The 24,007-nt window shown below is 33.0% G+C and overlaps 6 protein-coding genes across 10 annotated transcripts; 1 reads left to right on the top strand and 5 right to left on the bottom strand.

Annotated features, from left to right (window-relative positions):
- Positions 1-8,649: 8,649 nt before the first annotated feature.
- Positions 8,650-10,471, top strand: LOC106424169 (indole glucosinolate O-methyltransferase 1-like). 2 transcript variants are annotated; one of them, XM_013864914.3, is made up of 4 exons: positions 8,650-9,173; positions 9,331-9,641; positions 9,740-9,804; positions 9,911-10,471. In XM_013864914.3, the coding sequence occupies exons 1-4, from the start codon at positions 8,704-8,706 to the stop codon at positions 10,208-10,210; spliced, it is 1,146 nt and encodes a 381-aa protein (XP_013720368.2). In that variant the 5' UTR covers positions 8,650-8,703; the 3' UTR covers positions 10,211-10,471. The 2 variants fall into 2 exon arrangements, with proteins under 2 accessions (XP_013720368.2, XP_022545719.2); XM_022689998.2 differs by having other exon boundaries at positions 9,892-9,945.
- Positions 10,472-11,835: 1,364 nt separating this feature from the next.
- LOC111199737 (B3 domain-containing protein REM14-like) lies at positions 11,836-13,789 on the bottom strand. Of its 2 annotated transcripts, XM_048738905.1 has the most exons (5): positions 13,678-13,789; positions 13,174-13,578; positions 12,783-13,094; positions 12,317-12,703; positions 11,836-12,229 (listed from the first exon to the last, which is right to left on the bottom strand). In XM_048738905.1, the coding sequence occupies exons 1-5, from the start codon at positions 13,756-13,758 to the stop codon at positions 11,972-11,974; spliced, it is 1,443 nt and encodes a 480-aa protein (XP_048594862.1). In that variant the 5' UTR covers positions 13,759-13,789; the 3' UTR covers positions 11,836-11,971. The 2 variants fall into 2 exon arrangements, with proteins under 2 accessions (XP_048594862.1, XP_048594861.1); XM_048738904.1 differs by having other exon boundaries at positions 13,174-13,777.
- Position 13,790: 1 nt separating this feature from the next.
- LOC111198386 (B3 domain-containing protein REM7) lies at positions 13,791-15,632 on the bottom strand. Of its 2 annotated transcripts, none has more exons than XM_022689996.2 (5): positions 15,405-15,632; positions 15,010-15,322; positions 14,815-14,915; positions 14,334-14,735; positions 13,791-14,263 (listed from the first exon to the last, which is right to left on the bottom strand). In XM_022689996.2, exons 1-5 carry the CDS (start codon positions 15,480-15,482, stop codon positions 13,991-13,993), a joined length of 1,167 nt encoding a protein of 388 aa, XP_022545717.2. In that variant the 5' UTR covers positions 15,483-15,632; the 3' UTR covers positions 13,791-13,990. The 2 variants fall into 2 exon arrangements, with proteins under 2 accessions (XP_022545717.2, XP_022545716.2); XM_022689995.2 differs by having other exon boundaries at positions 14,995-15,322; positions 15,405-15,630.
- A 219-nt stretch (positions 15,633-15,851) lies between these two features.
- LOC106424208 (transcription initiation factor TFIID subunit 10-like) lies at positions 15,852-17,905 on the bottom strand. The gene is made up of 6 exons (XM_013864963.3): positions 17,644-17,905; positions 17,493-17,557; positions 16,787-16,849; positions 16,575-16,626; positions 16,425-16,475; positions 15,852-16,124 (listed from the first exon to the last, which is right to left on the bottom strand). Exons 1-6 carry the CDS (start codon positions 17,734-17,736, stop codon positions 16,044-16,046), a joined length of 405 nt encoding a protein of 134 aa, XP_013720417.2. The 5' UTR covers positions 17,737-17,905; the 3' UTR covers positions 15,852-16,043.
- A 415-nt stretch (positions 17,906-18,320) lies between these two features.
- LOC106424176 (putative F-box/kelch-repeat protein At5g24040) lies at positions 18,321-20,609 on the bottom strand. Its single transcript, XM_013864918.3, has 3 exons — positions 19,836-20,609; positions 18,845-19,328; positions 18,321-18,760 (listed from the first exon to the last, which is right to left on the bottom strand). Exons 1-3 carry the CDS (start codon positions 20,087-20,089, stop codon positions 18,389-18,391), a joined length of 1,110 nt encoding a protein of 369 aa, XP_013720372.2. The 5' UTR covers positions 20,090-20,609; the 3' UTR covers positions 18,321-18,388.
- A 553-nt stretch (positions 20,610-21,162) lies between these two features.
- Positions 21,163-23,860, bottom strand: LOC106390017 (probable protein phosphatase 2C 59). Of its 2 annotated transcripts, XM_048738906.1 has the most exons (9): positions 23,766-23,860; positions 23,416-23,578; positions 23,055-23,182; positions 22,724-22,822; positions 22,448-22,606; positions 22,151-22,237; positions 21,984-22,075; positions 21,721-21,795; positions 21,163-21,632 (listed from the first exon to the last, which is right to left on the bottom strand). In XM_048738906.1, exons 2-9 carry the CDS (start codon positions 23,493-23,495, stop codon positions 21,417-21,419), a joined length of 936 nt encoding a protein of 311 aa, XP_048594863.1. In that variant the 5' UTR covers positions 23,496-23,578; positions 23,766-23,860; the 3' UTR covers positions 21,163-21,416. The 2 variants fall into 2 exon arrangements, with proteins under 2 accessions (XP_048594863.1, XP_048594864.1); XM_048738907.1 differs by lacking the exons at positions 23,416-23,578; positions 23,766-23,860 and having other exon boundaries at positions 23,055-23,325.
- Positions 23,861-24,007: the final 147 nt, after the last annotated feature.

Raw genomic sequence — 24,007 nt, 5'->3', positions numbered from 1 at the left:
CAAGCTTGAATAGTGGTTTTCATTGTACACAGGGATAACAAGATCCGAGTGTTAAAAACAGAGCATCATACCCAACATTTGACTCTTAAACGATACATAAAATGATGAGACACTTTAGAGTAATACTTTAAACATTCTCTCTATGGTCCAGGAAGCAAAACTTGATGGCCAAATAAATTGTCCGTCTATGCTCATAACTTGAATGGAACACAGTAAATCATCTTCAAACTCTTTTGTTTATTCATTTTTCATGTTTTTTTAGGCAATATCTCACTTTCTTCAGGTACGTTCACCTGAATCCTGAGATTTACATCAATCCAAAGAAACGTCACAACCTTCAGGATGGGATATATGTAGATATAACAGATTTGTGGCGCATTCAACAATTAAACTGTCTTTGTGATTTGTAGTTGATGTTGCAAAAGAGTAACTAAACATGGTCAGGTTCATTCTACAGAATTAAATGCCAAAACCAGGTACATTCCTTCTTTTTTGTTTATGAAGCGGTCTTTGTCCCGGGAAAGATTTTGCGAAGCTCAAGATTTCCATTTTTAGTTAATCTTTAACCACTGAAGATGGGTTTAACTACGCTATCGTTGAGGCTGTGGGTTATGAGTTCAAAACTATCCAGCTGAATTAGCTGGTGAGAAGGGTTCTGTCTTGCTTTGATCCCAAGAAATTCTCTGTAGCCGTGCACTAGACTGTTGGCGTGAACACGTACAAGCCGGAAATTAGTGTATACTTGGAAGATTAGAGGTGCAGAGAGAGGAAATCTAAGTCTTTAGGAGAAGAGAGTGGACCAGTGATGTATCATACTGATATGATACAAGGCACGTGGGAAGGAGCTGGTACCTGCACAATAAGAAGAAGAGAAGGCAGTTACTTTCAAGAGAAGAGTATAAATAAGAGGGAGGATTGTTATTAAAAGTTAGTTGGTGAGTCTTGGCCTTGCTTCTCTATTGAGAGCAAGATTGTAATTGGCTTAGTACTCTGGTTTGTAGAGGGTAAGAGAGGGAGTTTGAGCGGTTATTCATCAAATATACATCATTGTTCTATCACATACGTTTGAGAAGCTTGGCAAGTAGTGTGTGTTGCTTAGATCTACCTTGAAGTGGGACTGGAGCAGCAGTAACAAAAGAACACGAGGGGATCTAGCAGAACTTTATGAGCTCTCTGTTTTTAAAGTAATAAAATAATGATTTGTGAAGGAGAGGTGTTCCCTTCACAAGCATGTGTGTTGTGTTTTCGTACTCTACAGTCTACAAGTTGGCTTTAATATATGGAATACTATTATCATTTATCGTTTTTCCATTACTTATGTCTTTTCTTTGGTTATCGAGGATTGAATGAAAAAAAAAACAGGACAATATACTTGGATCACACTCCAGCGATATTAATCTTGAAGTTTAGCATCTGTACAAATCATACAAACATTGGTTCCTTACTAACACATGTTCTTCTTGCTGGTTCACATCATCTTCAAAGTCATTAGCTTCCTATCAATAGTGCAACCTGCACTACCAAAAATCTTAACTCAAACTCATATCTAACAGGAAAATAAAATTTTGAACTGAATAGAATTATTAGGATATTGAAATTTGAAAACTTATGTTATTCATTAATAATACTACCTATTAAAAATAGAAGAAATATGCATGTTTAACCATTTGCGAGTATGCATTCCTCTATTAATAAATTTAGAAATAAATGTTTATGCACTTTGTTGTTATGTTCGGCTTAAAAACAATGTGAACTTAGGTTTGCAAAGTTGATTTGTTTTACCCTTTTTTATTAGTGTAACCAAAAAATAAATTTTGATTAGTTTTAAGGCGATTCTCCCAAATATATGTTTGTAAGTTTTTCTCACAAAAAGAGTTTTCAACGAAAAAAAATAAGACACTTCTACTCCTTGATATATACATATATATAATAATAAAAAAATACATCTATTTTCTTATAATTTTTTATTATATGTTTTTTTTTTGAAATTTTTATAAAAAAATATTGATTCTTTTTTTTTTCAAAAAAAATATTTTTTTTCTTCTAATTTTTCTTTTGAAATTCGAAAATACTTTTTTGAAACTATTTTTAATTTTTTTCTATTTTTAAAAATTTGTTTACCCCACCCCTTAACTCTAGAACCAAAGTCTGGGGTTAGATAACTTTAAGGTTATAAAGGTATATTTACTCTTCAATAAAATTTCTTTTAGTCACTTTCTTTTTTAGAAGCTATTTTGTGAAAATAAAATTAAAGGGTTATCCTATAAATTTTCTCTTAGTTTTATATATCTTTTCGAACAACAAGTTAAATTTACTAAAACCTCACTAAAGAAAATATTATGAGAACAAAAATACAAGTTAGAGTTTAAAGTTTATTATTCATTCTGTAACTAATAATTATTACTAAATGAAATTTTCCAAAAAAAATATGATAGTTAGGAATACTAATCACTAAACATCTAAACTTATACAAAATGCTCAACACAGAGTAAACCAGAATAATATTTAATAACAATGTTATCAATGAAGAGGTAAATCAAAAACTTATGATCAAGTTTTCTGATTTTAAAAATGTGAACAATGGTACAGTAAAAATATTTCTTTGTGTGCTTGAGTCAGTGAAAGATGTTATAGTTGCTTAAAAATCATTGAAAAATAAGAATATCTATAAGATTTTAAGATACCATGTTGGTCATAAACACGAATCCCAAAATATATAAATACTTACATGAATTAACCATATACAATATTTTTTTTAAAACAATCAATTTATATGAAGTTATATGAAGTTTCAAATGAAATAGAAAAAATACAAAAAAGTTATATCATCCAATTTATAAAGTCAGGAAAGACAACGACAGCAAAAGATAAAATAACAACAAACTATATTACTCCTCTTTAGTGTGTTAATTATCAAAATCAATTTGGTTTTATTATACCTATTTTATAATATCAAAATACATGTGGTATATAGTGTAAAAATTTATCGTTTAAATTTGTTAGAAGAAGCAAATAAAAAATAAAAGAATTGTACAACTAATTAATATTTATATAAAATAAAAATACAAGCTCAAGCAAACAAATTATATAATAATACAAAATAATTTAATAAATTTAAAAAGTACAAACCGCGCATAGCGCGGTGAGAAGATCTAGTTGCTATAAAATTAAAATAAACAAATACTCTTTCCATGTTAAAAAAATATGTTTCATAAAGATAACTATTTATATTTCTTAATATCTAGCTGTTACAAAAATCGTCTAATTCTTTATTATTTACTAATAATAAACTATAAATTTCAAAATTTTAATTTAGTTCAAGGAAATACTTTCATTTAATTTTACTGAAAATTGACAATTACAAAATGATGAAAAATCAATGTTTTGATGATATACAACAGAGAGTTAATTTGGATTGTTGTTGTGTATTTTTGCATATATAAATATCTTATTCTTGTATTCATTTTTTTTTTACAACAAAACATTTAAATACTTATATTGACTATGTAAACCAAATTGGTAACTTCGCATTCATATGAACGACGAAAGATGGTTGACTAGTTTTATTTTGGAGTTTAAAGATGTCTAGTTTTATTTTGGAGTTTCATCGACCCTACTCCCTAGTGAGGGTACCTTCATCTTCTCAGTAGAGGCGTGCCTACAGTGTATTGAAAAAGTCATTCGTCTCAGGCCTCCGATTAATATAACTGTTTTTAGGGTCCCAAAATTTAAAATAATTTCTAGTATAGTGGTTTAGACTTATTTAAAAACAAAACATTTCTACGAAAATTAATTAATTCATTTTTTGAATTCATGTATTTTTTTCTATATGACATAATATAACATATTTACGTTATAAACTAAATTCTTTTACAGTATTAGACTTGTATATTTGGTGAAAATAATATATCATATTAAAAAATTATTTTCATTACGGTTGTAAATAAATTTATTTTTAAAACTTCCTTAGACCCCCTAAAACTCTTCGCACGGTCCTGCTTCTCAGGTACGGCCACAAGAGAGAAACGGCTTTGGCAATGGACGATTAGGGTTTCTATGCTAAGCAAATGCAGAAACCTATACGAAAAATATTAAGGGCTTTATCCCCTATATATTATTTGAGAAGCATTGCAACATTTTTTATAGCCACGTGTCATCACTAGAATGATTCTTAGAATCCTTAGAAAAATAGGTTGGTCCATCTAAATATATAATAAGCTTTTTATTAAACCACAATAAATACATTATTAGTGTGCTTTATTATTTCCTTAAATAAGATAACGGAATTGCCTAATGTGGCTAAAGTATATATGACAATTAATGATTTTGAATAATAAAGATTTGATCAAAATAAGTGTGTATTATAATTATATTTGTTTAATTTTAAGCTATTAAAATAAATTAAACAATCATAGTAACCATATAATAAAAATTAAAAAAATATTTAAATATTATTTTTAAAATTTTTAAAAACGAGTATAAATTACTAAAACTGTTAAAAGTTTCACATTTAAATTTTGTGATCTATGATTTAAAACTTTTGTTATGACATGATACAAGTAATTAAAAAATAATATAAGTTAAAAGTATCATTTAATAAGTATCAAAAATAAAAAAATATATAAATATATGTATCATTTTAAATTAAACTATATGCCATATAAAAATACATAAATATCTTAATTTTGAAATTTACTTTGGACATTTTTTTGATAAAAAATTTGAAACAATATTGACAACTTAATTTTTTAAAATATTATAAATTACTTAAACCATTAATTCCACAGTGAAAATTTTGTTATCACTAATTTAGACTTTTTGCTATAACAAATACAAATGATAAAAAAAAAATATGAGCAAAAAGCATCATCTAATAAATATTAATATTAAAATATATTATATATATGTTAGTATCATTTAAATTTAATTATATATAATATCAAACGGAAAAATATTTTTTCGATCTATAAAATTTATTTATATGTTCGCACCAATTTAATTATATAAGTAGTAGATAATGAATTTTTAATTATTCAATATATATTTATATTTCATAATATGTTATAAACATATTATATATAAAATAATTTATATATATAATGTTCATTTCGCGCAAGGCGCAGGTCTTAATCTAGTTTGGTTTGTATTCTAAAGAATGGGCCGTTTTGGCCACTTAATTAGTTTTGTTTAAAATTTTCTTTAGATACAGGTGGTTAGTACCGCGGAATATGATTATTTATACAAAATCAAAATAATACGTCTTGTTAATTTATAATATTTTTTGGTAAATAAATCAAAACAATTATTTTATTTATTTTATATACTATATAGCTAAATTTTATTGATATTGACATAATATATAGTATTTTAATATAAATATTTATTATCGAGAGTTTCTACTCATATGATATTATTAACATTTGTAGATTTGATATAACAAAAAATTTAAACCATTAATCATAAAAAATTAATGTGAGATTTTTAATGCAACTTTGAAAATTAAAATATTAAGGTTTCAATGCAAATTTTGAAATTAACTTATTTATGTATTTTTATATTTTATATAGTTTAATAATATATATATATATAATATGAATATCTATTAAATGAGATTTCATATTCGTTATTTGTATCTTTTTATAACAAAAAAAAAGATTAAACCATTGATCACAAAAATTTTAATGTGAGACTTCTAACATTTTTAGTAATTTATAGTTGTTTTGAAAAAATTAAAATATAACATATAAGAAAAAAATATAATTTTATTATATGGTTAATGCAATTGTTTAATTTCTTTTAAATAATATAAAAGTAAAAAAGGGAGAGTACATAAAATTATTATCAAATCCTTATTATTCATAATCATTAATTGTCATATATATGTTAATCATATTAGATAATTCTGTAGCTTTTGTATATGGAAAAAATGGAGAATATTATTTTGTACACCACTAATCAATTTGATAGTTAGTTTAAAAAATATAATATATGTTTAGATGGACCAACATATTTTTACATGCTCCTCACGAGTTGCTTCCTTCTTATGAGGTGGAGTCCTTCGAATTGGAAGCTTCGTTTCTTCTTGGAGATTAAGTTTCCTCTCCAGTTATCATTCAAATCTATTTAGGGTTCATGTTCTTCGAATTGGGGGAAATAGAAGACATAATTGTATTTAAGCTGATTAAAAAAACTCATTTAACGTTTTCTGTTTACTGCTCGACGTTGATTTTTTGGGGGTTTAATTTTATTAAGTCAAGTAGGAATTGGGGAATTTATTTCGTATGCAATAATTGAAGAATTTATCTGTTAATTTCAAATACTTGGAGAATTAAATGGTCATTTTCCCGACTCGGTGGTTATATTCTGTAAATTCTCTTTTGTCTTCTATTTTTTGTTTATCTTGTTTGGTCTTCTCCTCAGCTAATTCTTCTGCATCTGTTCTCTTTCACAAGATGCCCCACCCCCTTACTACGTCTTGGTCTAACAGTATTATATATCTTCATAAGCTGGTAGTTTCGTTTAGGATAAAAGAAAATCAATATCATTAAATGTAAACAAAAAAGATCAAACGTAAATAAATAGTCGATTAGTTACTTTTTAATTTTTTGAATTATATAGGATATTCTGGCCAGTGCCGGTCCGGATTCATCAGGCACCTAAAGCGAATAAGAAATATGATACCCCTTACCTATAACTAAAATTTACTAGATTTTATGCATATAATCAAAATAATATAATATTTTATATATTATTAAAATTTAAGCTTTTTAAAAAGTACAAAATATCAAAGCTCATCTTATATGTTGTTTTCCTTTATATTTGAACTTCTTGATTAATTTTGAATATTATTATAATAGTATTTTCTACGAATACAAAGAAACAAAAAAAATTGTATAATCTATTGATAGAGCAAAACTTATAATAAAATATGCTAACATCAACTTTACAAATTTTATTTTTTTTCATAGATTTTTAAAAATATTAAAACCCTATGATATTTTTTATGAATTTCATAAGTCTTTAACAAAATTACAAAAACTTACAAAAAAGAAATAAAGAAAAAGCAAATGTACATGAAACTTCCATGGAGCTATTTTAGCAAAACACCAATTACGATACAGTGGAACATGAGCCTGACAACTGATAATTCTAATTAATTGTTATGATGTTTTTAATTCAAACAGCTATTGTGGCAAAAAAGAAATAAATGAAAAGAAAGATGGAGAAGATAAATCATTATTTAATAAAACAAAAGAAATAAAAATAAATAGGAAAGTTGGAACAGGTAACCGATTCTTCCGTGATGACTAAAAAATCAGGAGAAAAAAAGTGCTCTTGGGAATTCGAACCTAAGAGCATGTCCAAAGAAGTATCCGAGGCACTTCTAAATGATGTATCTAAATGTTTATGTGATTAAATTTAAATAAAAAAGATATAATTTAGATAGATATTGTTTTATAATTGGAGGTTTTGGATCCACTTGTAAATGACATGTGTAATTTTGTGAGAGGTGACATTTTGAAATTTAGAACATTTAATTAGTTCTACCATTGGAGGGGCTAAAATTAAAAAGTATCTAAAATTTTTAGTTTAATTATTTTCACTTAAAAAATTGATTTAGAACTCTAACGATGGATCTATTGTTGGAGATGGTCTAAGCATCAGGGTATACATCCACGATAAGGTTAAAACAACCCACTAGGCCAAAGACAGTTTTATTTAACTTGGCGCCCCTAAAATATTTATTATCTGTAGCGCCTAAAGTCCAAGCTTTATGGGCTTTAGCCCAAGGGCGGCCCTGATTCTGACTTATAGAAATGGTCCAGACTAATCACGTGTCGGTTTCCACTTTTGTTGTTATGCAACATGCAGTTAAACCTTTGTTGTATGCTCTCTCTCTCACTTTTCATTTGCAAGTTGCACATGTCTCCACTCCTCGTTAGATATTATTGCGCATGGGCCATCCAGTTTATTACCAGATTTGTAATGGATGTTGATTTGTTCCGAACCATGAGATTAGCGACACTCTCGAGGTTGTGCCGAACCATGAGATTGTGACAATCCGGATATGTATATAACATGATGGTTACGTTGTATTCTTCGTCAAGTATACATGAATTACTTACCTTATTTCCTTATCACATTACATCGATAAAATATTATGATATATTTTCTTGATATATTTACTTGATTTTAATTGACGCAAGCAACTTTTAGACCATTTTAAATATATTTTGCATAAAATATTATAGTCATGATTACCAAAAAAAAATATTATAGTCAGAATAATATATTAAAGATTATAGTCAGAATAATATATTACCAAGAAAAAAATATTTTGCATAAAGATTATAGTCAGAAAATATATGATAGTCAGAATAATATATTAAAGATTATAGTCAGAAAAATATTATAGTCAGAATAATATATTACCAAAAAAAAATATTATAGTCAAAAAAATTTTTTTGCATAAAATATTATAGTCATGATTTTAAAGATTTTTCAAAATAACTGAAGATGATGGTTTCATTAATCCGCATGAAAATATTAGGCAGAAACATTGGATCACCGGTCACCAAACCAAATGTCGGTACACTTGGTTTGATATCCCTATAAAATGACACCAAGTGCAAATGTTGAACTCACTCTCTCTTCTCATCTCTACCTTATCTATTTTGTTCAGTTACCAGCCAAATAGCAACAATGATAAACCATCTTCAAGGTCTTTTAAACAGTCACTTGAATCCCGGTCTAACCAAACAAGAAGAACAAGCTGACCAAGAAATGATGAGCTTACAAGCATTGAAGATCACAACCACATTGGCTTTCCCCATGGTTTTCAAAGCTGCTTTAGAGCTAGGCGTCTTTGACACAATTGCTGCCAACGGCAAAGATGCGTGGCTCTCGTCTTCAGAAATAGCTTTTGGTCTACCAACCAAGCCCACCAACCCGGAGGCGCCAATGTTGCTAGACCGGATGTTACGGTTACTCGTCAGCCACTCGGTCTTGAAGTGTCGTATAGTTGAAACCGGAGAAAACAATCTAACTGGAAAGATCCAAATGGTATATGCAGCCGAGCCGGTTTGCACGCTTTTCTTAAAACATGGTCATGAGTCGGGTTCACTCATGTCCCTATTCATGGTGCACCATAGCCAAGTCTTTTTCGAAACTTGGTACGTATTTTATTATTTGAAAATATGCATGCCACTTTAGTAGTTGATTCTCAATCGTATTAAATTGGTTAATAACCTTCTAACTACACCAATCTACGGTAAAGTGCTCATTATTCACACTTTCAATGAAGAACCGAGGACTTGTTTTTCAATGCAGGACACATTTGAAAGATCTGATACAAGAAGGAAAAGATACATTCATTTCTGCTCATGGCATGAGGATCTTTGAATACATCGGTTTGAATGAACAATTCGCTTGTATGTTTAACCATGCAATGTCAGAATCTTCTACCATGATCATGAAGAAGATTTTAGAAGTTTACAGAGGATTCGAAGATATTAAAACTTTGGTGGATATTGGAGGAGGACTTGGCACCACACTAAATCTGGTTACTTCCAAGTATCCTCATATTAAGGGTATCAATTTCGACTTAGACATGGTTTTAGCTCAAGCTCCTCTTTATCAAGGTACTATCTTATAAGTTACATTTGAAATGCTTGTTTTTCTACGACTCTCTTAAGGATATTGTTTTGATTTGTTTAATTTTACCAAAAATTGGATGTAGGTGTGGAGCATGTAGCAGGAGATATGTTTATAGAAGTTCCAAAAGGAGATGCTATCTTTATGAAAGTAAGTATATATAATTTGCATATGAATGACTTACATCTTTAACAAGCATATATAATGGTTACTTCAAACATTGATTTGCAAATTAAGATGGATAAATTGATTGCAGTGGATACTACATGACTGGGCAGATGAAGATTGTGTAAAGATTCTAAAAAACTGTTGGAGAAGTCTTCCTGAAAAGGGAAAAGTCATAATAGTAGACATTGTTACACCAATAGAACCAAAACATGACGACATTTTCTCCAACATTGTTTTCAGCATGGACATGTTGATGTTAACACACTGTTCAGGTGGTAAAGAGAGGTCTTTCTCTCAGTTTGAAGCTTTAGCCACTGCTTCAGGTTTTCTTAACTGTGAAATCATTTGTATTGCATTTTCACATTGTGTTATTGAATTCCACAAATAGATGCAAAGTTTACAAAGCTAAGGCAAATGGATCCTATCTGCGGAAATTATAAAAACTAAAAACAAGTCTTTCATGGTTTTACTTGTTTGAATAAATATTTTATGTGTTGGTTGATTGTATTTGTTTCAAGATTGTTGTATTGGTTGTGTGTTTTTCAGTCAAGAGTGTGTTCATCGTTTTGTGTCAGCAGTATGTAATAATTCTCATCAATGTAAAATATGTGGTTTGCATTAATTAAGGCTTAAGGCTGGGTGGAATATAGTTTTCAAGTTTTCAACGTCTTTCAAGAACTAGGAAACGAATAACAAAATTCACGTGCCATAAATCTAATACTATATAAATTTTTATATCACCACTTACAAAGAATACATAAAATTTGCAAGGCTAAGAGGAGGCTTACAAGTTACACCAATTTTAATCATTTTGGTAAAACACAATTTTAATCTTTCATACTCGTATGTACCTCGTGGAGAAAATTCTACGATAGATTAGAAGTGCTAGATCCTTTTTATAAGATGTTAATTTTTATAGTCTAAGACTATCTCAAATTTAAATAATAGAATAAGTGTATGATGTCAAAAAAAAATAGAATATTCAGAAACCATAAGTACACTAGGATAAGATGGTGAGTTTATTTGTATATTTTATCGACAATTTTTTTAATATATTTTATCATTTTATTTATACATATACAATATTTTTTGTTGTTATTATATAATTTCTTTCCGAGTGAGCGGATCAATTTTTATTAAAAATTGTGGAACTAAACTATAAATAATATATTATGAGTTGATCAGATTGTACATTAAACAAATTATGACACAAAAACCTTATTTTTTTTCACCGAACACATTCTTGAAAAAATGTATAGCAATGTCTCCATAGTTGAATTATTTTGACATTTATCTTCCATATGGTTTTGAAAGGTTTCATATCAACTATCGAATTGACACATGTCATTTTAATGTTTTTAGTCGTATGTTTAAAGAAAATTTACATTTTTGTAATTTAAAGTTCGTTTTAAAAAATTTAAAATATAACATATAAGAAAAAAATCTAACATTTAAGAAAAATATAACATATAAGGTTTCTTCATTTTTGTAATTAAAGTCATTTTAAATTTTATTAAATATAACATATAAGGTTTCTTGATTTTTGTAATTTAAAGTCATTTTAAAAAATTCAAAATATAACGTATAAGAAAAAATCTATTTTTTATTATATAGTTAATGTGATTGTTTATTTATTTTAATGATATAAAATTAAACAAAAATGAAGAATGATGCAAAAATTGTTATCAAATCTTTATTATTTATAGTCATTAATTGTCATATATATGTTAATCATATTAGTTAGTTCCGTAGCTTTTATTTAAGGAAAAAAATACATATTTCTTATATTTTGGGTTAATATAATGTTTTCTAGTAATTGAATTTGGACCAATATTTTTTCAATTGATTCTTAAGCTGCCACATAAGCTAAATGTCATCCTAATTAAGTGACACCTAAGCATGATCTCTTTTTAATTAGTACAAACTTAAGATTACAATTTTTTAAATAGTCCTCCATTAATATATAGGGGATGTGCCACATTAGAGGCTTGGAACTTGACCTAATTTTGATTCACCAGCCTCATTGTCTTTTTTTTTTTATATTAGGTTTACAAGTGATACAAAAAGGGAAACCAAAGCCTATTCAGATAAAGAAGACATAAAAGAGTGTACAGAAGTGAACTAAGCTTACATATTTTAAGCAACAGTCTCACACACAATTTACTTTGTTACAGAACTTAAGCACAGGAGTTGCATCTTTCTCCCGTATGAGTTCCAACACAAAGGACTCTCCTATCTTCACACCATGAGCTTCACAAAATCCTTTCCAGCCTCTTCCTAGTCTCAGTTTTCCGCATTTGTTTTCATTCGTAAGATGCACCATCCAGTTTACTCCGTCTTGACCCATCAGAGTTATCTTCCCTGCTTTGTTGATGCCATTCACCCGCGTGAAACGTAGTGGAAGCCTCTGCACAAAAGATTTGGTTGTTGCAAAGTTATTAACCATAATACATATCAAAATCATATTAAGTAATAGACAACATATAGTACTTACAAGTTTATTGCTTTTGATAGAGTATTGTGTAACAGTTAATGTCACAAATGGGTTCTGACAAGGTGAAGATGAAGCCTCCTTCTTAGAGAGTGAATGTACATCACCTTCTGAACAGTCTACATGCCTTGTGTTGCGGTTGGATTCAGAAGGGCAAAACTGAAGAACAGGCTTTTCTCTGGTTCCAACTAGTTTAAACTTGAAGGGATCTCTAACTTTTAACCCGTTTGCATGGCAGAAACTTCTCCAGCCTCGTGAGATAACAGTAGTCTCGTTTGTTTCGTTGCGTCTCAAAACTAAACACCATGTTCCACCATTATCGTTCTTAAGAATCATCTCACAACATTTTCCCTTCAGACCATTTGAGTTCACAAACCGCCTTGAAAGATACTGCAAACATCAGATTAAAAAAAACACGCACTACCACTTTAGTTCCAATTATGACTATTTTTGTTAAATCTGTACTCACCAGCGTATCATTACGTAGGCTAGAAGGCGTGAGGGATCCCACAAGATAAGAATGTGTATTGTCCTCATGTCTATGTTCTGCTTGGTACAAACGTATTACAGGCGTTTCTGAGTTTCGGACCAGTTTGAATGTATAACGACCTCCATTAATCCCATTGGCACGACAAAAGCTTCTCCAACCTTGTCTGAGATAAGACCCGCTTTTGTCGTGAACCAAACTTAACTTCCATGACCTTCCCTTTTCGTTAAGAAGAACAATCTTACAGTACGTATTGCTCAAACCGTTTGACCTCACAAAACTAACTGGAACATACTGCAACACTCATCACAAGTAAGCAAAACAAACTAATCTCTCAGTAAATCAATTTAAACTAGTTGTGTGAGACTCTAACCAGTTTATCCTCATGCAAGCTTGAGACTGTGACATTTGCTAGAAAACAAGAACAAGAATCTTTTTTCCTTGGGTTCTTCTTCGCTCTCTTCTTCATTGGTTTGATATCTGAAGCTAAAACAGTTTCTTTATTATCATCACCGTCATCAAGGGTTGTGTACTCAACCTCACAGCAACTGGATCCCAGTGCAGTGACATGAAACACCAGTTCTCCCTCGTGTCTGAAAACAAGAACATCTCCAACACGGAGATCATGAGCTTTGACGAATTCTTTCCATCCTCCGGTGAGTCTCCGGCCGTTTATTACCACTTCCCAAGTCGTATCCGAAGCATCTGATCTCAATCTTGCAGTCTTGTCTCCGTTTCTTCCTTGGACATGCTTTGAGAAGAAGGCTACAGGAACGTTCTGCAACAACATGCAAAAGAAAAAAAAAACAAAACGAAACCATCTCTCACTATAAGCAAAACTCATTGAAGAGGACACAGAGACAAGAGTAGAGAGAACCATGTGTGAATGATAGCCAGGAAGAAGAGGCTGGAAGAAATGTGGGTTTGTTGGAGATTGAAGAACTGCATCATCAGCCATTGTTGAACACCACACGAAACTTTGACAAAGAATTTACTGTAATAAGCTCTCTTTTTTTGGTCTGAAAATGTTTATATCCTCAAAGACTTTTGTCTCGAACCTCGAGGCAGAACAAGTTACGAAAATAACACTCTAAACATTGATTTAAAACTAGAGAGAGTCAAACAAACTCTTAATCACAGTTTTATACTAAAACTTAAGAGACATTAAATTAAAAATACTCTTATGTTCTTCAGACATCAACTGTTTCGACTTTGACCTTGGAACAAAACTTGAGAACAGGAACTGTGTCTTCCCACACCAACTCCAACACAAAAGACTCGCCAATCTTGAATACATCATTAGCTTCACAGAAAAGTTTCCATCCTTTCCCCAATCCTCTTCTATTATTGTGTGGTCCATCTTGCACCAGCTTCGTTAATCGCTTCACACCATGTTTGTCCATCAAGATTATCTCCTTGTACTTGTTAAGCCCATTGATATTCGTGAAAGCTATAGGAAGAATCTGCAGAATGTTTGACAGATCAATCAGAAAGAAAGATAAAAAGGCGTAAATCAGAAGTGACATTGCTTACAAGTTTGGAGCTTATGAAGTTGTAACGTGTAAGAGTGATTGTGAGGAATCGGTTTCGCCTTGAAGACGATGAAGCTACCCATTTAGAACGCTTCTTTGTCTTTCTACTCCGTCTCCCTCTGCTCAAGTGTTTGCTCACTAGTTCAGAACACTCTTCTTCAGGACAAACACACATCATTGGAGTAGTTTTTCCATCTCCGACCAGATTAAACACAAATAAGTCTCCTACTTTTCGTCTGTTATCAAGACAGAACCTTCTCCAACCTCTTCTGATGTAATACATTCCGCCTGACTCTCTAAATTTCAAACTTGCAGTCCATGAGTTTCCCTCTTTATTCACTAGTATCATCTCGTGGCATCGTTTGTTCAAAGCACTTGAACTCCTAGCTCCCACAGGAAGATACTGCAAACCCACCCAAGTATATCAATCATGAACATGGTTTATACTTGCAAACTAGAAGAAACAGAATGTAAGTACTCACAAGTGTGTCTAGTTTTAGATTTGAAGCAGTGACTTCTGATACAAAACAATAGTCAAATGAGTAGGAAGATATTGGCTCTGTTTTGGGTTTTAGACCATTTCCTGAAACATAAGACACAGTTTCATTTTCATGTCAAAAACATTTCAAGAATTGTATCCTCAAACTTGGATTCAAGCTTACTAATCTTGTACTGACGCTCATTGTCATCTTCGTCATCATCATCAGTGTCAGCTTCTTTCTTGATGATGTGAGACTGTGTATATTGAATCTCACAACAGCTAGGACCGAAAGGAGTGACACTAAACGTCATGTCTCCTTCGTGTTTGAAGATAATGATGTCGCCTATTCGAAGGTCATGTGCTTTGGCGAAGTCTTTCCACCCTCTGGTGAGTCTCCGGCCGTCTATTTTCACTTCCCAAGTTCTGTCTGAAGTGTATGATCTTAGTTTCACTGTTTTTTTCATGGTTTTTCCTTGTATGTGCTTTGAGAAGAAGGCAACAGGTATTGTCTGCAAACCACAAACGGCAAAGTTAATCAGAACTGAGTCTAAAAGAGGGGACACAAATAGAGGAGAAACAGAGAGACTGTACTAAGTGAGTGTCGAAACCAGGAAGCAGAGGCTGGAAGAAATGCGGATTGGTCGGAGACTGAAGTGGTGGATTCACCATCTCAAACAATTCAAAGAAACTGAAGAGGATTCTTTGAAACTTTTTCCTGGGAAGATAGGAAAAGAAAAGGTGTTTTCAATCACTTTATAGAAAAGCTTAGTGTATTCAGACTTTCTTGTCTTCCTCAATGGCTATCGAGGCAACGTGAATGAATAGTAAAAAGCAAAAAAGCAGTAGAACTTTGTTTTTTTCTGTTGCAAAGTTAAGGAAAAGTCAAGTAAAATTCGGTTCACCAATAAAACAGAGAGAGATCCTTTTGGGTGATAATTCCAAAGTTATCTACTGAGATTTCCAAGTAATTGTTACACATTTGACTAGGGAGAGAGAGAGTGGTTACAAAGAGGGATTGTTGTTAGCAGCGTATTATAATACCAAGAACTCAGAAATCTTATTTATCAAGGAGAGAGACGAGTCAAGAAACAAACAACAAAAAAGAATATACATGTGAATAGGAAGAGAGAGTGAGTTTTGTTTTCACGGAAACACAACATCGAATCACGGATCTCTCACACATAATCATTCTTACTAGGCAAAATATGGTCGAGACTTCCTGTTTGGTTTCTATTCCTCCCTTGTCGCAGGATCAATTCCGGTGGAAGGGCTATCAGCAAAATATTCTGGATGCTTCACGTTCACACCATACTGCCAAACCAAGTTTATTCATTTGGTTAGGTTCCCACTTAGTAGTAAATATGAGAGCGAAAAAACGTTACGTATCTGCCTATACTATTACTACTGCAATCCAAAATATCAAAACTACCTAGGCATGCTTCTAAACCTTTTTTATATTGGTCATGTGATAGTAAATTAGCTCTGTGCCATTTGTATCTAGAGAAATTGTCAGGCGCCTCACTTGCAGCTTGTCTAGAATCAAAAAGCATCTAAATTTCTTATGTGGGTCAAAACCACCACTAAAAGCATGAACTTAAGAGAAGCATTTACCTCACGCAAAGCTTTGGAAAGGTCTTCCATTGTCAATATTAAACGTTTATCCTGTTTCAATAAAGTAAAATACTCACGATATGATCCAAGAGAAAAATATCAATACTATTTATTGCCGCACAATCCAAAAACGAAAGTGAGCGAGGTTACCTTTTGCTGTTTTTTCTCTTTCACAACTGGTGCTGGTCTAGCCTTGCAGTGCCTGTTTATAGTTTACAAAATGAAATTATGCAATAAATAATTTTATGAAATTATAGTTTACATATTTTTATCTCATTTACGCAGAACAGGCTGCTTCCTTTTGTCCAAATCAAATAGGAAAATGGGTATACAAGTTTACTGAGAAGCGAATGAAAACTTACTGAAGGGCGTCGCTGGCAACATCTGCAACAAACTTTTGTGTAGCCACAGAAACTAGCCTTATTCTGTCAAACCATTTGACAAAAACATCACCACAAACTAGCAAGGATACATACAGAAAAAGATTACAAAAGTGGATAAAACCCAATCAAGTCGAAACTCGAAAGAAACAAACATTAACTCTCCCTCATTCTTCCAGCATACAATCTGATGCTGATCTTCACATATAATCTAAGTGTCAATCTTTTTAATCAAACAAGCAGTTCTTAATCATACCATTTCCGCAGAAAATATAAACCCAACAGCTCAAAATCACAATGCAAGTCTAGGAAAACAAACATGAACTCTCTCATTCTTCCGTGCATCTTCACATATCAACAATCAAAGTGTCAATCTTTTCCACTGGTAATCAAAAAAGTAGTTCTAAATGGCAAACAAAACTCCAAACATGGAAAGTAGTATATCGCAGAAGAAGTCTACAAGTGGCAAACCTAGAACATCTGAGATGATCCTAGATCAAACTGCTGGTAAACCATTCTAAAACCCAATATCAACTAATCTGCTATTAGTTGCATACTATTTGATGTACAAATAGAATCAAAGTGCAAATCTTTTTCCTCAACTAGAAATGACAAACCTAGAACATCTGATCAAACTACTTGTAAACCACTTTTAAAACTCAACACCAGAACATCAACTGATACCTACAATCGTACGTCAGGGCACTGAAACCCACTCTTAGCCAAGTAGTGCTCCACTAGATCATCAGGAATCTGAAACAAAATTTAACAAATCCATAAACCCAATCAATACCCAGCAAGGCCCAATCAACGAAAAGCCGGAAAGGTTGAAACTTTACAGTAGGAGTGTAATCCATGAGAGACCCAAGGAACTCTGTAAGAGCAGGATCATCTTCATGCTTCGCCTCGCCAGATTGTTGGCCGTGATTCATCTCTCTCACCACCGTGATAAAAGCAGCGAATTGAGCTGAGACGAGGTAAAGGGATCGAGAGACGACTACTGAGTCGCCGTTGGAACTCTACCCTAAACCTCCGACTGAGTCGACTCGAAGCTATCGCCACCGGTTGGTTTAAACAGCTGAGAAAGGTCTCCAATAAGGCCTAATGGGCCTATATGATTAAACTAAGCCCATTCTCTCCTTGACATCCCCGAGGCTAGACTATCAATTCGTTTTTTAATGATTTTTGTACGACTAAAATTTTATTAAATTATTATAAAGTCGAGGTCAACGTAAATTATTAGAGCATGAGATATATTTTTTTTTACATTTTTCGGCTATAAACCGGCTTTTATATCCTCTTATTTAAAAGATGATTCTTAGTTTTTCTTAGTTAAAAATTGAAAAACGGTTCTAAGAATCCGACTTAATCATGGTCTTACCCAAGCATGAACCATATGCCGAAAGATATAAATGAATACAATCTTATACAAGGACAATTGGACATATATAGTTCACATACATATCTTTTTGGAAAAAGCGTAATTTTGTTTCCAAGCAAACAATTGTTTTGGGGTTTGAAAGGTGATGATACAAGCAAGCATTTTCGTTTTTTTTTTTCAAATTATGTTTTGTGATGAATCAGTCATACGTTGGAAACTATCCATGAGGGAGATGGGAAAAGCTGAGTATACTCAGGAATATCTCCAAGAAGTATAAAGCCTTGCTCACCGAATTCAAACACTTGATGTCCATAGTATCCAAGCACACCTTTGAAGATTATAGAGTTTGGTTTGAAACCAGGGACCTGATTAGGCAAGCAAGACAATGAGAAATGGTCGTCCAAGAACAAGACTCGACCACCAACATCTTCCATTTGAATCCAATCGTTTCTCTCCTCATTTAACTCTGATACTTCGAACCATCCTTTTTCCGCTAGAAGATGTGGTCTCCGATACTCTTCTAAGTTACGAGTGCACATCTCTACTAGTAGGAGTTTATCCTCAGCCTTGACAAACTGTTGAACGTATACACATTATATACACGTCAATACGTTAGAAATTCGATTTAGTAACTTTAGAGAAGTTATGTTCCCCCTTACCCAACGTTTCCTTGTCTTATTGCAAGGCCTTGACCGACGAAACGAACTCACCTCTAGAATTGGCTTGACCACTTTCGTGACTCCAGCAGTATCAATGACATAAAATTGTCCGTTAAACCAAGTAATCCCATCTGGAAAAGGACCAGATGTTGTCTCGATCTCGGTCCAACGATCCTCAAATGACCTATACATGCCAAGACCTTGGAAAGACAGCCTTCCCAAAGCCATGAATTCCTTGTTCTCTCCGTCTAACCGCATAAAACCGATAGGCTGTTCACATTTATAACTACCAGCAGGACCATCAAATAGATCGCACCAATAGGTGTAACAAGCGACATGTTCTTGAACTAGCTCAACGACTTGAGAGTTGAGCAAGTCAATTAACAGGCTTGGATATGAAACTCCCCATTCGGAGGAGGTTCTTCTATTGAGCAAAGATTGCAGAGCAAGTGCTCCATTCTCCTCTTCTTGTAGTTTAAACAGCCTACGAGGAACAAATTTTCATCTTAGATCTTATATTTTTCTCAAGTAGGGCAAGGCTAAATATATCCGTTTTGTGAAAAATATTCCATATCCATGATGAGACTTTGAGTAACTGGTTTTGAGATAAAAGTCCATGAGAATTAACATGGTATCAAAGGTCGAACACACCTTTCCCCACGAACCAAAATCGATAGGACCAATCAAATAAGGTTTGATCGATTTAGACCAAAATCGGTCCGACAAGAAGTTAGTCTTGGCTGATCTAACAGAAGTTAATACTATATTGGGATATTTTCTAGGTTAATGATTGATATATTCAACACCGAAAATGATGGACATTGAGTAATCAATAAGTGACATGGCCAATCCACTCATTGTCACAAGTCAAAATATAGAAGGATGTGAAATTTCTAACACATTAGTTAAAATTCAAGAATCAATTCAAAAAGGAAACAAAAACGACCAACATATATATGGATCAAAACTGTTGTGGGAGAAATTTAATTACCAGAATCGGGGAGGATCGTGAGAAAGAGATGTGACAAGATAAACACGGCTCCTCAAGATATGGCAATCATCTCCGCAACCACCAGCATCTGGGGGAAGAGGACATCTAAGTGATGGAATTGGTCGGAATGTTTGAAGACTACAAGATCGCCACCATGAACATACCGATCGAAAATGGATCAGATCGAAAGGGTTGTCAATACGCAGAGAGATCATGTGGATGATCTCCGGTGGCAACTCCGACCAGCCGGACATCTTCTTCTTGTACTTGGGAATAGTAATGCAATTAGATACGAGAATATAAAGATCTATACTCTTTTAACTTGTTTAACTTTCTCTGTTTGTTTTCTTGGGGTTGAAGAAATGTGTTGACTTTCTTGCTTGCCGTCTAGTCCAAGCTCTATAAGACTATAAGTTAAAATAATTAACAAGCGGGGACTCCATTATTCTCCTTCCAATTCCAAATAGAATACAATCTCACATATATCATTGTTATCTCATATATCTGTCATTTTGACCAACTAGTTTGCAACATTTTGGTAGTTGTTGTTGTCACGTTTACATTCACTTGTACTTTCAAGTTCAAGTTTTATATGCTGATCCAGTAATGAACTTGTCATAATTTCCTCATTTTTGTAGGTGTGAACAACTCATCTCATTACGTAATGGTACAAATTTTATGGTCTGCTTTTACAACATAAACTGTTGCATCGGTATGCCTTTCGGTTTATGAAATCTATTTTTTCTAGATAAGTATGTATTTCTGTAGAGAAAAAAAAATCGGGTTTTAAGGCTGTTATAAATACGAGTCTAAGAATTTATAAAATTATTCATTGACATAATAATAAAAAATCTTAAGCGGGTATTTGCCTCAGTTCGTTTTATATTATCTTTCTTTTACTTTCTTCAAAGTTGATTTGCGTTTGTTCACAACATAAACTAATCAAAGTAAATTATAATTAGCAGCCAAAAGTCTTAGAAATGCAAAATAATTACTTAGAAGTAATATTCATGTTTGTCAATATATATGAGATCATTCGTTGGAGAGAACCCAACCTGGGGGAGTTCGAAACAGCTCAATATACTCGGGTATATCTATTAAGAATGTTATATATGGAGCCACTGAGATACTTACCGGAAGTGAGCTCATTGAGCAGCTTGCCCTGTTGGGACAAAAGATGGGACTGGGAGAGACATGATGAGTGTTGTTATGTGCAGTTCCAACTTTTGCTTTACCCTATTCTAAGTATATGCATTTTTATAACATACAATTCATTTTCTAGTTCTATTATGCAGAGATAATCTTTATTGGAATAATAATAGTTCACTTATACCAATGTTGCAAATCCATTTTGGAGATGAAACTCAAATCCACAGATATGTTTCTTTACATAGCCAAGTAACCAATGTATAACAACAACAAAAGTGACACGAGACAAGAAAAACAACGTTCGTGCAAAAGAGTTTTGTCTATATATATTCTCGATCTTTTTAAAACAATATATAACCTTCCAGATCCAGTTGTTTCTTTTGAGTAAATTTTGAAACTGAGAAACCCAAAGGTACGTCACCAATGTTAGAACTAGGTTGATGGGTCACTGGAGCTTCTGTCTGGTATAATACCGTGATCGATTGGGATACTGTTGCTGCTGGTACCTACTGCTCCTGTCTGGTCTGAGAAGAAACGTACAACGACACAAGTTATGTTGTCTGCACTTCCTCTTTGGTAAGCTTCGGTCATCAGTCTCTTTGCACCTTCCTCGGGATCTTCTATCAACTTGACCATGCCCACGGCTTCCTGAAGGATAAGACAAGATTTGAACAGAGATTGGTTTTCAAGTCGATTTTTTGAAAGGTTAGGACAGAAAGCAAACGGTACTTCCTACCTCGTTAGATACAACATCCCAGAGACCATCACTCGCAAGAATGAGAAACTCCAGAGAGCTATCAACTTTTTCCTCCTGAAATTTTCATATATGTTCATGAGTGAACGAAGACAGGATAGGTGAAGTCATTATAAAATAGTATACAATGTGGGCATGAAATAACACAAATAGTCACTCCTTTGCCCCCACAGTTGAGTTTATTCACACAAGATAAGTTATTAGTAGCAAAGGGTCGCTAGGAGATTATGGTACAAAGCCAATACCTGTATCTCCGGATCAGCAACGACATACTGCTTCAATAATCTATCGCCAAATGCACGAGAAACAGCAAGAACTCCTCCAACTCTCCATGTTCCTTTTAGCACAACACCAATTAAGTAGACATATAAAAGCATGTAAGAAGTAAGATTTTCATTAAAGGTTTTCTCACCAGCCCACATGACAAATCCTCCCGCGTCTTCAATTCGTTGGCGCTCATCACTTTGATCAGGCTTGTGATCTCGGGATACAGCAATAGCTTTGACAAACCAAAAAAAAAGAAATATACTATATTATTACTAGACAAGACAACATGACGAACATTCACAACTTCCTCCTACACGATGCATTGTTTACGACAAACTGCAAGTTTCATCTACAAGAGTGCTATCACCTACAAACGTATTCTAATCTCCACTTGAGCCCTCCCTCAAGAAAAAGATACAAAGATTTGGAAAAAAATCATTACCATTGCCACCTCTGCATATGACGGCTCTAGAGTCCCCTACATTTGCAACAAGTAAACGGTCACCAACTAAGATGGCTGTTGAGGCCGTAGAACCAGCATCTCTGTTCTGACTATTTTCTGATTTAAGAAACTCCGAGTCCGTTTGGTTGTATGCATCAGCTGAAATAAGAAGCAAGCAAATTAAAAAAAATCGGAAGGGTAAACAAGGCACCTTGCTGGGGGATCTCTAATTAACGAATCATCTAGTTGACAAGATTAAAAAGAGAAAAAACAAACCTATTGCTGCAGTAGTGTCAGAGATGAACTTTGGATGCCTGATCAGATTACTGAATAGATTTTGCTTCACATACTCAGCAGCACGTGCACCTCCATGTCCTGCACATAAAATATCAGCTGCATCACTAAATTGACCTCTTTAGAGCACCTTACCATGTAAAAAGGTAAGTAAACAATATCATAGTTACTAGTTCAGTAGATATCAACGAGTTATGGTTCCATCAAAGACACCAAAAAGACCAACGATTTCCAATTTACAATATACGTTCCTACATGATATTAGAAACTTTAAAGTGGTACTGGAGAGGGAGGGAGAGACGATGGATAGTACCATCAAAGACACCAAAAAGACCAACGATCTCCCCATGAACGCCATCGATTCGAGTCTCATAGAAGTCCTCCATGGAAGATCTTTTACCAGGAGAGCTTGCGTATCCATAGCTGAACTTCCCGTTCTGACTGCACATAACAAGAAGATATTTAAAAGAAAAAAAAACAATTACGGTCAAAGCCTTCATATATGAAAAGAAAAAAAACAATTTATAAGCGATAATGAAAGAAGACATAAGGTTGACTTTAAGTAGTCTAGGAACGATGGTAACGCCTTAACATATATAATCAGACATCTTATAATTCCAATTTCTAAGTAAATCTATCATATCTTCTCATCTTTTGTAATCCTGAAAGTGAACCTGAGGCCGCCGCCGCTAACAGGTCCATCGTCGGCGTGAACCTGGCTCGAAGATGTCAACACTGAATTCAGATATCCCATAGTACCACCTCCCAAACACCTCTTCTCAATCGAAATTCAACTGTTGAAGCTGCTCAAACTCCCTTCTTCCGCGAATCAAACACCTAAAACGACGTCGGAAAACAAGTCAATACACAGAATCTATCACCAAATGCTCACCGGATCAAAATTTAACAAAATGACCTGCTTAACTATAAAGCCAAAAACTAATGTGAATAAATGGATTGAGCAAGCACGAGATCAGCAGATCGAGAGAGAAAATGAGGAGAAAGAGTTGTTGTTAGAGCTTACCAGAGGAAGTTTTCAAAATTAGCTAGGGATCCACCAATCGCTCTGTCCTTTCTTCGTTTGACAAACTGGAGACGACGAAACGAAATCAATAAATGACAGATGGTTAATCTAACGAAATCAATAAATGACAGATGGTTAAACTGGAGACGACGAAACAAAAAGGTAAGCCCCTTTTTTTAAATCTGGTTAATCTAATTAAATCTCTTATATAAAAAAATCTGTACTAACAATAATGATTTTTG

Source organism: Brassica napus, chromosome A8, assembly GCF_020379485.1.
Source record: "Brassica napus cultivar Da-Ae chromosome A8, Da-Ae, whole genome shotgun sequence".
Taxonomy (NCBI): Eukaryota; Viridiplantae; Streptophyta; class Magnoliopsida; order Brassicales; family Brassicaceae; genus Brassica; species Brassica napus.
The sequence above is the reverse complement of the archived record's forward strand: the minus strand, read 5'-3'. Positions and strand labels throughout refer to the sequence as shown.